This window comes from Lathyrus oleraceus, chromosome 4 (assembly GCF_024323335.1).
Source record: "Lathyrus oleraceus cultivar Zhongwan6 chromosome 4, CAAS_Psat_ZW6_1.0, whole genome shotgun sequence".
Classification (NCBI taxonomy): domain Eukaryota; kingdom Viridiplantae; phylum Streptophyta; class Magnoliopsida; order Fabales; family Fabaceae; genus Lathyrus; species Lathyrus oleraceus.
This window is the reverse complement of record NC_066582.1, coordinates 495712952-495725586: the sequence shown is the minus strand read 5'-3', so window position 1 is coordinate 495725586 and position 12635 is coordinate 495712952. Positions and strand designations below refer to the sequence as shown.

Here is a 12635-nt window from a genome sequence, read left to right as displayed (position 1 = left end):
GATGTCAAAGCTCTTAGGTTATCAATTTGATGTTATTTATAAACCTGGCCTTGAAAACAAGGCGGCTGATTCTCTGTCCAGGATGTTCGAGGAAGCGGAATTAAAATCAATCACCTCTTTCCCATTATGGTTACAAATGCAGCAAGTGCAACAGGAGGTAAGAGAAGACGAGCAACTGAAAAGGGTGATCAATGATATAGAATCTGACCCGAATACTCACCCTGGGTTCAGTATGCAGCGAGGAGTGTTATTGTATAAAAACAAACTGGTTTTATCCTCCAAATCAGCTTGTTTACCAATGGTGTTGCAGGAATTTTACTCTACCCGACTGGGGGTCACTCGGTTTTGTGAGAACATATTGGAGGGTTGTTGGAAATTTGTATTGGATTGGCATGAAGAGAGTTGTACAGGTGTTTGTGAGGAGTTGCGATGTCTGTCAGAGGCAAAAATATTCTGCATTGTCACCCGCAGGGCTGCTGCAACCGCTGCCTGTACCATAATTGATTTGGGAAGACGTTTCTCTTGATTTCATCATTGGTTTACCCAAATCCAAAGGATTTGAAGCTATTTTTGTTGTGGTGGATAGGTTATCTAAGTATAGCCATTTTATACCCTTAAAACATCCTTATACTATAAGGAAGGTGGCAAAGGTGTTCACAAAGGAGATAGTTCGTTTGCATGGAGTGCCATAATCTATTGTAAGTGATCGCGACCCACTCTTCATTAGTGTATTTTGGAAGGAGCTATTCCGCTTACAAGGGACAATTTTAAAAATGAGTTCCTCTTATCATCCCGAGACAGACGGACAAACAGAGGTGGTGAATAAATGTCTTAAAGCTTACTTGCGTTGTTTTGCTTCGGAACAACCCAAGAATTGGTCTTATTGGGTATCGTGGGCTGAGTTGTGGTATAATTCCACATACCATGTGACTACTGACACCACTCCCTTTGAGGTGGTTTACGGAAGGAAACCACCTCCTTTAATTCGTTTTTCCCAAGGGGAGACGAGGGTAGAGGCTGTGGCATCTGATTTAGTGGACCAGGGTGAAGCTTTGAGGAAATTAAAGCATAATTTGCTGAGAGCGCAACAGCAAATGAAGAAATATGCGGATAAGAAACGAAGGGACGTGTCTTTTGAAATGGGAGAGTGGGTGTTTCTCAAACTCAAGCCTCATAGGCAGCAAACAGTAGCTCGGAGGATTAATCAAAAGTTAGTATCACGGTATTTTGGGCCTTATCCGATACTGGCGAGAGTTGGAGCAGTATCTTACAAGTTGAAGTTGCCGGAGTCTGCAAGGATTCACTCTGTTTTCCATGTCTCACAGTTGAAAAAGGCAGTCGGAAATTACACTGTTGAACCTGAATTACCTGTAGGTTTGGAGGTCGACGATGATGACTTGGAGGAACCCGAATCCTTGATGGCTTTGCGTGAGATTCGTGAGGGAGACCGATTGGTGAAACAATGGATAGTCAAATGGAAGGGACGGGCAGTGGAGGATACAACTTGGGTGGATGAATCTATGTTGAAAAGTCAATTTCCCCATGTTAGCCTTGAGGACAAGCCTATTGTTGCAGGAGTGGGCAATGATAGAGAGTTGGATAATGGGCCTGGTGCAGTTCCTGATGTGGGCCTTGTTACTAAGAGGCCTATTACTTGGAAGGTATATTCTAGAAGAAAGGTGGGGCAGGAGAGAGAAAATGGGAGGCTGGTGAGGTGGTGAGCACCACATGATTCTGTTAGAGAGATATATGGATAGTGGAATGAGTGGGGGAAAGATCAGGTAATGATTATTCTGTTTGTGGGTTGGGAGAATTGATATTCTCTGGTACAAGAGCTCTAGCTCTAGTATATTCATATTGTAAGAGCAAATATGCTCCTTTATCATATTACACCATATATAAAAGACCTCATTTCCTTCATTTGTCACTGTTTTATTCATTACTATATTGCCATTTGTCTTCTGTTTGTTCTGGTTTCCATCATAACAATGCCACTAGGGTCTAGGATGACCCAATGCCTAAAAAGATTAACCTTTGTAGGAATTCTATCAGCAAGTAGACGCAAGAAGAAGATAATGATCTTAACAGATGTCCATTTTTTCTAGATAAATGGCAGAATCCTACCCATACTAGAAGACATGGATTTGAGGTGTAAAGTAGGACTTAAAAGGAGATTATAAGCCCTTTTAGCATTATATGAATCAATCGGATCATGGATCCAACACCATCTAAAATCCTCAATGGTAGTCAACATATTGGCTACAATATCAAGTTCTCAAAAATAAAATTCTATTTTCCACTTAAGATCCCTAGACTTTAAAAAAAGAATTGGAGAAGCCACTATCCATATTCTTTGAAATACCTTCCATAAACTAATATATACAGATGCAGTCAACAATATTAATTAATGAACGTATAATATTGAATATTCTTTTGTAAAATTAATCATACTAAACAATTTACTATCTGTTAATCAATCCTCATAATAATTTATACATTAGGTGGATTAGACCACCTTCTCTTCATCTCTGATTTCGATCTAACATCTTTAAGTTTTCCATCCAAACCATAATCTCTTTCCATCACAAGATTCATTCCTTCATCAGAATACCAACCAACTCCAATACAAAGAACACCATCCTTATCGATATCAACATAGCATGTCACTCCTCCAGGAAGCCATAGCACTGTCATATCTTGCATGTCAACTCTCTCCTCCTCCCCGAAGTAATTCGTACTATCACGCGAGCTTCTTTTCTTCAGAGTTTCCGTACAAAGGTAGACATATGGAGCAGCGTTGCCTTCTTCTTCTATCTTTGTCTCCTCGGCATATACCGGAGTCGCGCTGATTTCAAAGACTTTCCATGACCCTGTCAACTCCGATGGCTTGGTTCTTTTTCTTTGTGAAAATGGCTTTAAATCAAATTCCATATCGCCGCTTTCAATGCAAAAATCAATAGTTATTTTAATGAAGAACAGCATAATACCCTAAAATAATTCATCGGCATAAGTCTCGTAATCGTAGATTTAATACGAAATATAAATGAAACACAAATACCTCAGGTCATCAACACAAATAGGACTGACCCATTCTTCTTCGTACAAAGCAACTCTCATTATTTGTATTTCTGAACCACCGTTTATGAATTCTATCGTATGGACAATGCGGATCCTTTTGTGGCAGCCTTTAACCAAGCACTGGAAAAAGAGAATCCGTCACAAGAAAAATATCGCAACTCTCATCGGTGTAACATTAATCTTATAGCACCAACATTTTAGATTGAATGCGTGTCCGGTGTCTGACACCGACACTATTACTGGTGTCAATGTGTCAATATTGTGTTCATGTTTGTGTTAGTGCTTCATAGGGAAGGATCGATAAATATGATATTTTGCAAGTAGCATGCCATGCTCGACTTACTTGTTCAAACTTGAAAGTTGGTGTGATATAGTACTTCGAATCATCGTCTTTACCCGCCGAAATATCCATAGGACCCCTAGAATAAGAACCATCCTGCAATTTATCAAATATCCACAGAAAATTATTCTTTCTTTTCAATTCAATTCTTTGGTTCCTAACAGAAAACTACAAGAAAAATACGTAAGGAAAAACCTATAGCATATCCTTACTTCAAAGTAAACGAGGCCCGGTTCGCAACCCATGACATCTTCTTCCATCACATCACTTCTTTCAAAGTCGAAGGATTCAAACGTAGGCAAAACACGATTTGCTATTTTTTCACCGGAACCATTCTTAGCTACTTTGCTGCCTTCAACATGTTGTTGCATTTCACCATAAGGATTCAAAGTCACCCAATTAACCTTTCTTTTGATTTGAGAGGTACGTTCATCCAAGAGCGATGGCACTTCCTCTATTCGGGAAAGAATATAACAGTCGTAAAGGTTTTCATTCTTGACACTTATGTCCATTGGTTCCATTTCAGCTGTGATGGGAGAAAACACGGCACCTACACCTTTCCAAATTCCGCTGAGACTGCTAGCAAATGTGTTCCATGCTGGTTTTATTACCGGTTCCTGAAAGAGTGTCCGTTCTATCAGTACAATATTCATCGCGATTTCAACTAATCATTTCTACAGTTTATGCAGAATTCATACAAACACTACATTTATTTTAAACGAACATTATCAACCTCAATGTTTTCAACTCATCATTCCATAAAAGGTTGTTGACTTTGGTCAAAGTAAAGCAAAAATATGAATACAAAGCTAGAGTAGAGAAAGTAATCCCGGTAGATTAGACGCATTAACTGCATCATGTCGTACGTCTTTGCAGTCTGATTTCGAGATCGTTTAACGGTGTGAAACTGACTATGTAATATAAACTGTGTGTTGCCGGTCTGTAATCCCTACCAGGTCTACCCTACGCCATGAAAACAAAAGAACCGACGAGGCAATGCATATTCTCCACTGTAAACTAGTAGGTTCATTCATAAGGCATGAATATGATTCAAACTCCAAGCGTTCTTCATGATTGCATGTTCACAATCATATACATGAAAATATCAGTTTATTTAATTCTGTTTCACAATAGTACTAGCCATAAAAGCCACAATTTGACAACATTTTGTACCAACGGGCCATGGCCTTGTATGCGACCCTTTACTTACAAAATTGGTGCCATTTATAACAAATTTTCTATAAACCCAAACATACTGTACATTTATTTCAAACCAATTTTATCAATTTCAGTCTCAAACTAACTATTACATAAAAGATTGCCGTCTCCTCCGGACAAAGTAAAGAAAAAATATGAATACAAAGAGAGAGTAGAGAAAGTAATCCCCGGAGATTAGGCTCATAAACTTCATCGTGCAATAAGTTTTGGCCGTCCGGTCAAAATTGACGGCCGGATCAGTTAACGGTGTGAAACTGACTATGTAATCCGAACTGCGTGTTTAGCAGACCCCTGTTCGTAACAAAATCGGGAAGGGGGAGTAGAATCATAAATCATGGACTAATTGTATGATTATACAAAATTCTAAAACTCATATATATGGTAAGACAACGAAAATCTTAAATCACTTGAAATACTTGTGTAAATTTAAATTCATAGGCATAGGTCACAAGTAAGATAATTTAAACCTTAAATTACACTTCAAATACTTATATAAATTCAAATTCATTCATAAGCATAATTGTATAAATGTTTCGAAGATCGTAAGATTATATGATTCAACGATTAAAAGGGGGAATTCTACTTGATTCCATCAAAATAGGATTAAGTGTATACTCTCAATCACCTAGGGCAAGCATAATTACAAAACCGTGGGATTTTTCTATTCAAATCGGGATTTTAACTATCATTCCTACCGGGCCTATCCTACGCCACAAAAACATATGACCAATGAGGCTATGAATATCCGCCACTCTAAGCTAGTAGGCTCACTTGGAAGGTTTTAAGAAACAGGCTGTTACCGCGAAAACGACCGTGACAAAACGGTTTGGGAAGGTGTGGATACAATTATACACCGTTTTTATGATGAAAAAGAAATTGTGGTTAATTCACACCGTAACAATCGCACCTAGTATCACAACATCTATGCGACTGAAATTGTGAAAACCTATATGCAACCGCAACAGTTATGTAAAACCTTCCAACATTCATGATTTCATTGTTCCCAATTATATACTGCCTACTAATTCCTTTGATTCTTTCATTGTTAACAAAATCTAAGCATTCATAAACATTCACATTCAACTCACAAATTTATATACAATTTCAGAACAAAAATAAAGGGTTCCATTTTCAATTTCATCCACAAAAAACCACTCAACCCCAAAAAGCAAAAGACAAAAACTTTCCACAAATTACATCAATTTAAAAGAGACCCAAATGAGAAAAACAGTACCTGAGTCTGAAGAACAGTTTCAACCTCCATCAACATAGCCTCAGTAACAACAACACGACCACCCTTATTCCTCTTAACCATCTTCTTCTTCCCTTTCCATTTCTTATCTTTCTGAGAAGAACCCACCTTGGCAAGTTCATTATCAACACTCCACACATTCTTCTTGTTGTTTCCCTTCAGCCTCAAACTCCCATTGTTACCGTGATTGGGTTTGGGTTTCTGGGCACGGACTATAACCCTTTTGGAAGATGGCTTGGGGAGGGTGGAGGAGAGAGTGTGGTGGAAGAAACTATGGTGGTTGTGATTTGTGATGAAGGTTTTGGTGAGAGAGAATGATAGGGTTTGCATATTTGTGTTATTGGATGGAGATTTCAATGGAAACACAACCTTTGCAGGCAAAATAGAGAAACAAAATTGTTTTTGATTTTTCAGTGTTAGTGTTTTTTTTTTTTAATTATGTGGGTTTTAGTTTGTTCTAGTTATGTCAAATTTAATATAATATTAAAATTTATTTTTCAATAATTTTTAGGTGATTTAAGTTTATTAACTTTAAAATTGAGTAACTATGGTGCTATTATATTTTTTTTCCTCCTAAATCTCTTGAGACCTATTGGATAATTAACACTTATGAATATGTGATATACTTAAATAGTAAATATAAATGATTTGAGATTATTCTTCTCTAAATTATTTGCTCTTTAACCATTCATATCATTTGCATCTCATTCCATCTTCCATTACTGCATATCAATATGCATTCATAATCCTGCATATCATTTTGCATTCACAATCTTGCATTTTCCACATATCATCAATAAGCTTCTTAACTTTCATTTTATTCTTTTTCTTATTTGTGTATAGTTGCTAAGTGTATAAACTCATCTCTCATATTTTTCTTCTTGCATAATTGATTTTCATATAGCTTTATGAGTGTATTAACTTGTATTTCTTGCATCCATTAAATACTTGCATCTTTGAAAACTTGCATTTTGCATTTGCATATGCATTGCTCCAATATTCTTTTGTGTTGGTGTGAGATTATTGGAGGTTCATATGGAGAATGTGTGGACTGGAGATTTCAAGAAGGTGTGGCTTGATGTGGCTTGGAGGTTTTAAGATAAGGGTGAACAAGTCGAAGTTCAGTAGGGGAGGAAGGGGACAGAAGTTAAGGTAATTTCGGGGTGATTCGATTGTGGCTCGTTCTAAGGTTCAAGTGAGGAAGGAGTTAGATAGATCTTTTAAGGAGGTGGTGCAAGGCATTTCTAGTGACTCTACTGTCAGGAACTTTGTGATGTCATTTCCACTAGATCTGATTCATTCTTTGTTGGGGGCTGTAAAGTTTCTTGAGCTTACCCCTTATTTGAGTAAAGCCAGTTTTCATCTTCTTGTCTTGTAGGAAGATTCAAAGATCATTTGGATTTTGGAAGCGTGAAGAATTCCTTTTGAATGAATGATTTACCTCCTATTAAAGTGGTTTCTAGGAGGAAATATAATTGTGTTGAGCTCTCTGGTGGTTGGTGCTCTGGAAAGTTTTATGGTGATGGAGTAAGCACGACAATCGTTTGTGTTTGACCAAGTAGTTTGGTGGGAAGACAACTTATGTATGGGGGAGATGGTGGTGTGAATAACTTTTTGTATTACCTATTCATATTTGGGGTGAGGATGGTTCCAATAAGCTTGGATCTTGGTAGGAAAGGTGTAGATCTATGTGCTTGCAGGTATAAAATTGAAATGCCATAGAAGATCTATCTGAAATTTTGATGATGACAATGATGATTAAAGTTGGTGGCAATAACTTTCAACCTTGACGATTTCAATCTAACAAAAGAAACATCACACGCCTCATCAAAAAAGGAGACTCAAAATCAAAGTGCTTATATGATCAGAAGCAATCTAGCAAAGAATCTTGAAGCCTCGAATAAAGTGTGAAAGCTCGTCAGGTCATGTATGTATGTTCGAGTAACCCGAGTATTGTAAAAGTAAGGAAGTAACTTAGAAGTACTAAGGAAACTCTCACACACACACACACACACACACACCTAAATATCTATTCAAATATTTTATCTTGAAAATTATTTTATAAGTCAAGCCAAGTGATTAAAAAGTTGTTCAAACTGTTTCCAAACAATTTTTTGAAATAATCAATTGATTGGTAAGTTATGTCAATCGATTGACAACACTTTTGTGAACCAGTCAATCAATTGGAGCATTAAGCCAATTGATTGGGGGAGTTTTAATAGATTAATCAAGCAATTGTGACAGAGCATTAATGACTTTTAACGACTATGTATTCAATATTTTCTATTTGGGCTTGCTAATTAATTAAGAATGAGTTGGCCAATCATTTGACTCATTAATTCAGCCTATGAATCATTTTCGTTTTAGAGTTTCCAACTTCTATATAAAGAGAGCTCGTCTCCACTTTATTCCACACCACTTTCCAATAATTTACATATTCTTTGGAATTTATCTCCCTCTCTCTCTAGAAAATATTTTTCTCACTTAATATTTCCTTAGTGCCTGTGAATGAAACTTTGCTTGTGAGGAAGAGTTTTGTAAGTGGCCGTGTTGTTTGTTGAATCTTGGGAGTTTGATACTATTGAGAAGATTAAGTTTAGTTATTGAGATAAATCAGTCATAAATTTTTTGTTGTGGTTTATTGAGCTTTGCCGGAAAAAGTTATATTTTGGTTATTGAGATCAACCTAGAAATCTCTAAAAAGGTTCTAACATAGCCTATGGTAAAAGTTATTTGTGGTTGGGGATAATCCTATAAAAATCTCAAAATCATCTTGTATAAAGGTTCGTGGGCATAACCTATGAAAGATCACAAGTTTATAATCTCAAGAAGACCTCTTGGGGACAGGACTAGGAAAACGTTCAACCAAATCTATATAACTCTCTGGTGCAATCTTTTTAACCATATCCCTTTAATTTTTGTTGCAATTTAATAAAACAAAATTACTAACACGATCTTAACCGAGAAAAATATAAAATCAATCTCGAATTTTAAATACCACAATTCTCCCCCCCCCCCCCTTCCCCTCACGTGTTTTAAGTCACTTGTCTAACAAATGACATCTGAGTCTAACTCATGTTAATGACTAATCGTCTTAGGAGGAAAATGACTTCAAACTATTCACAAAACAAACCCTCGTCCTTTAATGGAGAAGGGTATAGTTAGAGAATATGAACATACACACTCTTTTGGAAAATTGTAGGAACACTAGATGGAACTAAAAAGACTTGCTGCTAATGAAGAAGATGACAAGAAGAAGAGGAAAAGTATTGCACTTAAATCTACCAATATCGAAGACATGGAATCAGAAGATGAAGACTATCAAAGTGAGATTAATAAATTCATGAAGCCCATGTTTCGTAAATTCAAAGAATTCTTAAAGCATGAAAAAGAAACCTCAAGGTTTCAGAAAAAAGTGAAGAACGTTCATCGTCTATTCCTGCATGTCATCAATGCGGAGAGAAATGGCACATAAGACCAAATTGCCCTAAAAATCAAGAAGAAACCAAAATCAAAGAAAGTTTAGGAAATCCAAAAAGAGAACATACATATCTCGGGATAACGATGATATGGAATTTTTAGATAAGGAAGAAGTAAACCCCTATCTCACAACGAGTTATCAAGACGATAAGGTAACCTCTCACTTTTCTTTTCAAGATTTATTTCACATTTATAAGAAGCTAATAAAATAAATGAGTAAATTAGAACAAATCATCTCTACCTCCAAAGACACTATCTCTTCCCTTAAATTGAAAAATAAAAATATGTTGGAAGAAATATAATGTCTTAGAGAGAGAGATAATATGATCTAATTCAAAACTTTTCCTCATCTCAGAAAGTCTTAGACGAAAACACACTTGATAAATTCACTAGAGAGAGAGAGAGAGAGAGAGAGAGCTTGAATATTTTGTTAGATAACCAAAGGGAGTCTTACTAAGGCTGGTCTTGGTTATGAACCTAAGAACAATACTAAAAGTTTTAGCAATATTCACAATGCCCAACAAAAATCTAAATGTAAAACCCTAAAATACAATTACTGGAATAAAGACAACTGCAATGCCATATTTTGTTTTATCAAAAAGAGGCATGAGAGCAAAAAAGAACATCCACATTCATAATTTTATAAAGAGAAATATGCAATTAAAAATAGAAATGTTCTTGCTCATAATATGCATTCCACTAACATCAAAGGATCCAAAAAGATTTATGTCCCAAAGGTAGAAAAGTCAAATTGTGAGGCAGATGATGATATCGACAGCTGCTCTTCAAGCTACACAAGTGAAGAAATAAATATGTTATATTATTCTACTCCTACAAAGGAAGAAATTTATTTTCCTAATAACAACAAGAAAAAATCATTGAATTTTTGCTTTTGGTAAGATTCATACTCTTACCCTTTAGTTGTTCTAATTAATTATAGCTGTATTACACAAGTTACTTAATATTCTGGAGATGTATTTCCGAAACCACTAAACACAAAATAAAATTCAGAAATAGATAGTAACATAACATGTATTGAAATGGAGAAGTTTTTTTGGAAACTTAAACATGTATTGAAATCACATTAATATTAATACAAGATTACATATAAAACATGTCTAATCACATAAATACATTATTGAATAAAAATTAAAATGAATCAAAACATGTGTCACCGATTAAATATATATTTATGGGTGGTACCGCCTTTGATTTTTGTGTGTTTAATTCCTCTGTATGCATGGTCTGTAAGAACCTTAATGTGAAATCCTTTCATCCAAGATTTTACCAAGTTGGGTGAGATTGAAAGAGAATCAAACACACAAAAGTCAAAGGTGGTACCACCCATAAATATAGATTTAACCGGTGACACATGTTTTGATTCATTTTAATTTTTATTCAACAATATATTTATGTGATTAGACATGTTTTATATGTAATCTTGTATTAATATTAATGTGATTTCAATACATGTTTAAGTTTCCAAAAAACTTCTCCATTTCAATACATGTTATTTTTCTGTCTATTTCTGAACTTTATTTTGTGTTTAGTGGTTTCGGAAATACATCTTCAGAATAACATAATAAAGTGGTATCAGGAATGCATATTCGAAACATACCCTAGTACAAGATAGAATTTCTAAGGTCCATATTGGCCTAGAACTACTATAAGTATGTGGCTCCCATCTCATATTTCTTATCAAATCACATTATACCAGAATGAACATCAAGTGGCATGTTGCATATGTCCACTTCAACAGGACAAATCACTCAATTGAATTTAAGTTTAATGAGTACACCTCTATTGCAGATCTGAAATACATACAAGAGAATATCCTACCATACTCCGATAATCAAAAAATTGTAAAGCTCGATTACCGCTCACCCTCGATTGACAATGACATGAAGATTGAGTTCAACAATTTTGAGCTGAAGACAGGTCCAAATTTAAGGTTATGTCAAATACTTTTTCCGCTACCAAACAAAAGTTCTGATCGAGCTGGATGTAATTATTATGAGATCGGTCGAAGATATTATGAAGATGTTAGAACGTCCACCTGGATTTTAAAATGTAATGTTCGATTTATATTAACAATTACCTATGTAATATTTTGTTTTTTATGTTATGAATATTAATTTTATTTTTCATTCTGCATCTTTTTGTTTCTATGGTTGTTTCTGGTTCAGTATGATCCAGAAATTCATCTCCGCAAAGTTTACGGAGATGCATTTCAGGAGTAAATTTAGTCACATAGTTGAGGCGTGACTCAAAATCAGCATGCTTTGATGTGTTTAGGGTGCGTCTGGAGATGCATCTCCGGAATCTGGAGGTATTTTGGATTTTCCACGAGGGTGTGGTAGCAATCATTAGGGTGCCTTAAGTATTTCCCCAATGAGTAACATGCGGGTTACACTAATCTCGACCTTTTTTGAAAATATTATCTCAACATTATGATTTTTTTTCTTTCTGATATCACAAGCAAGAAATTTCCAAATATTTAATGAATTATGATTTTCATTGATACTTCAACTACAAATCTACAATATTATTTGAATGACACCCTATCGAAACAATGATCCCAAGTGAACTCAATGACGATGAAGATAGTAGATGCTTAAACAATTGTTGCGTCATTTATTCCTGCCTTTTTCCAAGTTGTAGCAAATTTTAGTTGACCTTTTGCATCTAGAATCACAACACTAATTCTCTAGAAAGCATTGAGACAAAAGTTGGTATCGGCGTCAACTTTAATAAAGTTTGATTAAGGGGGGCCTAATTTAGATGAGTATTTGTGTTAATGTTGATTTGCTTGTTTCTTTTGACAGTGTTTCTATCTTCCGGAGTGTTTGTCATCTTGAAGTTAGCTACACTTTGCATGGCTTTGTTGATGGATTCACTAATTGGTATATCTCTTGAAACAAAAATAGTTTGAAGAACAACGACCTCTAATTATGGAGCTTTGATTATAAATTATCCTTTAAACACATATATAAAAATTGACCATCTTTTCCCACATAGATCAAGGATTATCAATGTCAGAGTCAACATAACTAACCACCTATACTTCAAATTTTAAATTATCATCCAACCTCGGATGGAGCAATAATTATATGTGAAAAGTTAGTAAGATTAACCATATTTCCAAGACAAACATGATCATATGCACTTAGACATAAATGATCATGTGCATTCAACGCAAAGTGACCATACATGTCCAGATAATAAATGACCTTATGTGTTGCGTTACCATTCATTCCTACCACATAG

At 35.4% G+C, this 12635-nt stretch overlaps 1 protein-coding gene across 1 annotated transcript; it reads right to left on the bottom strand.

Moving 5' to 3' along the window:
* Positions 1-2400: 2400 nt before the first annotated feature.
* Positions 2401-6313, bottom strand: LOC127076711 (uncharacterized). Its single transcript, XM_051018455.1, has 5 exons — positions 5871-6313; positions 3631-4035; positions 3422-3514; positions 3059-3198; positions 2401-2938 (listed from the first exon to the last, which is right to left on the bottom strand). The coding sequence occupies exons 1-5, from the start codon at positions 6216-6218 to the stop codon at positions 2491-2493; spliced, it is 1434 nt and encodes a 477-aa protein (XP_050874412.1). The 5' UTR covers positions 6219-6313; the 3' UTR covers positions 2401-2490.
* Between the last annotated feature and the right edge of the window lie 6322 nt (positions 6314-12635).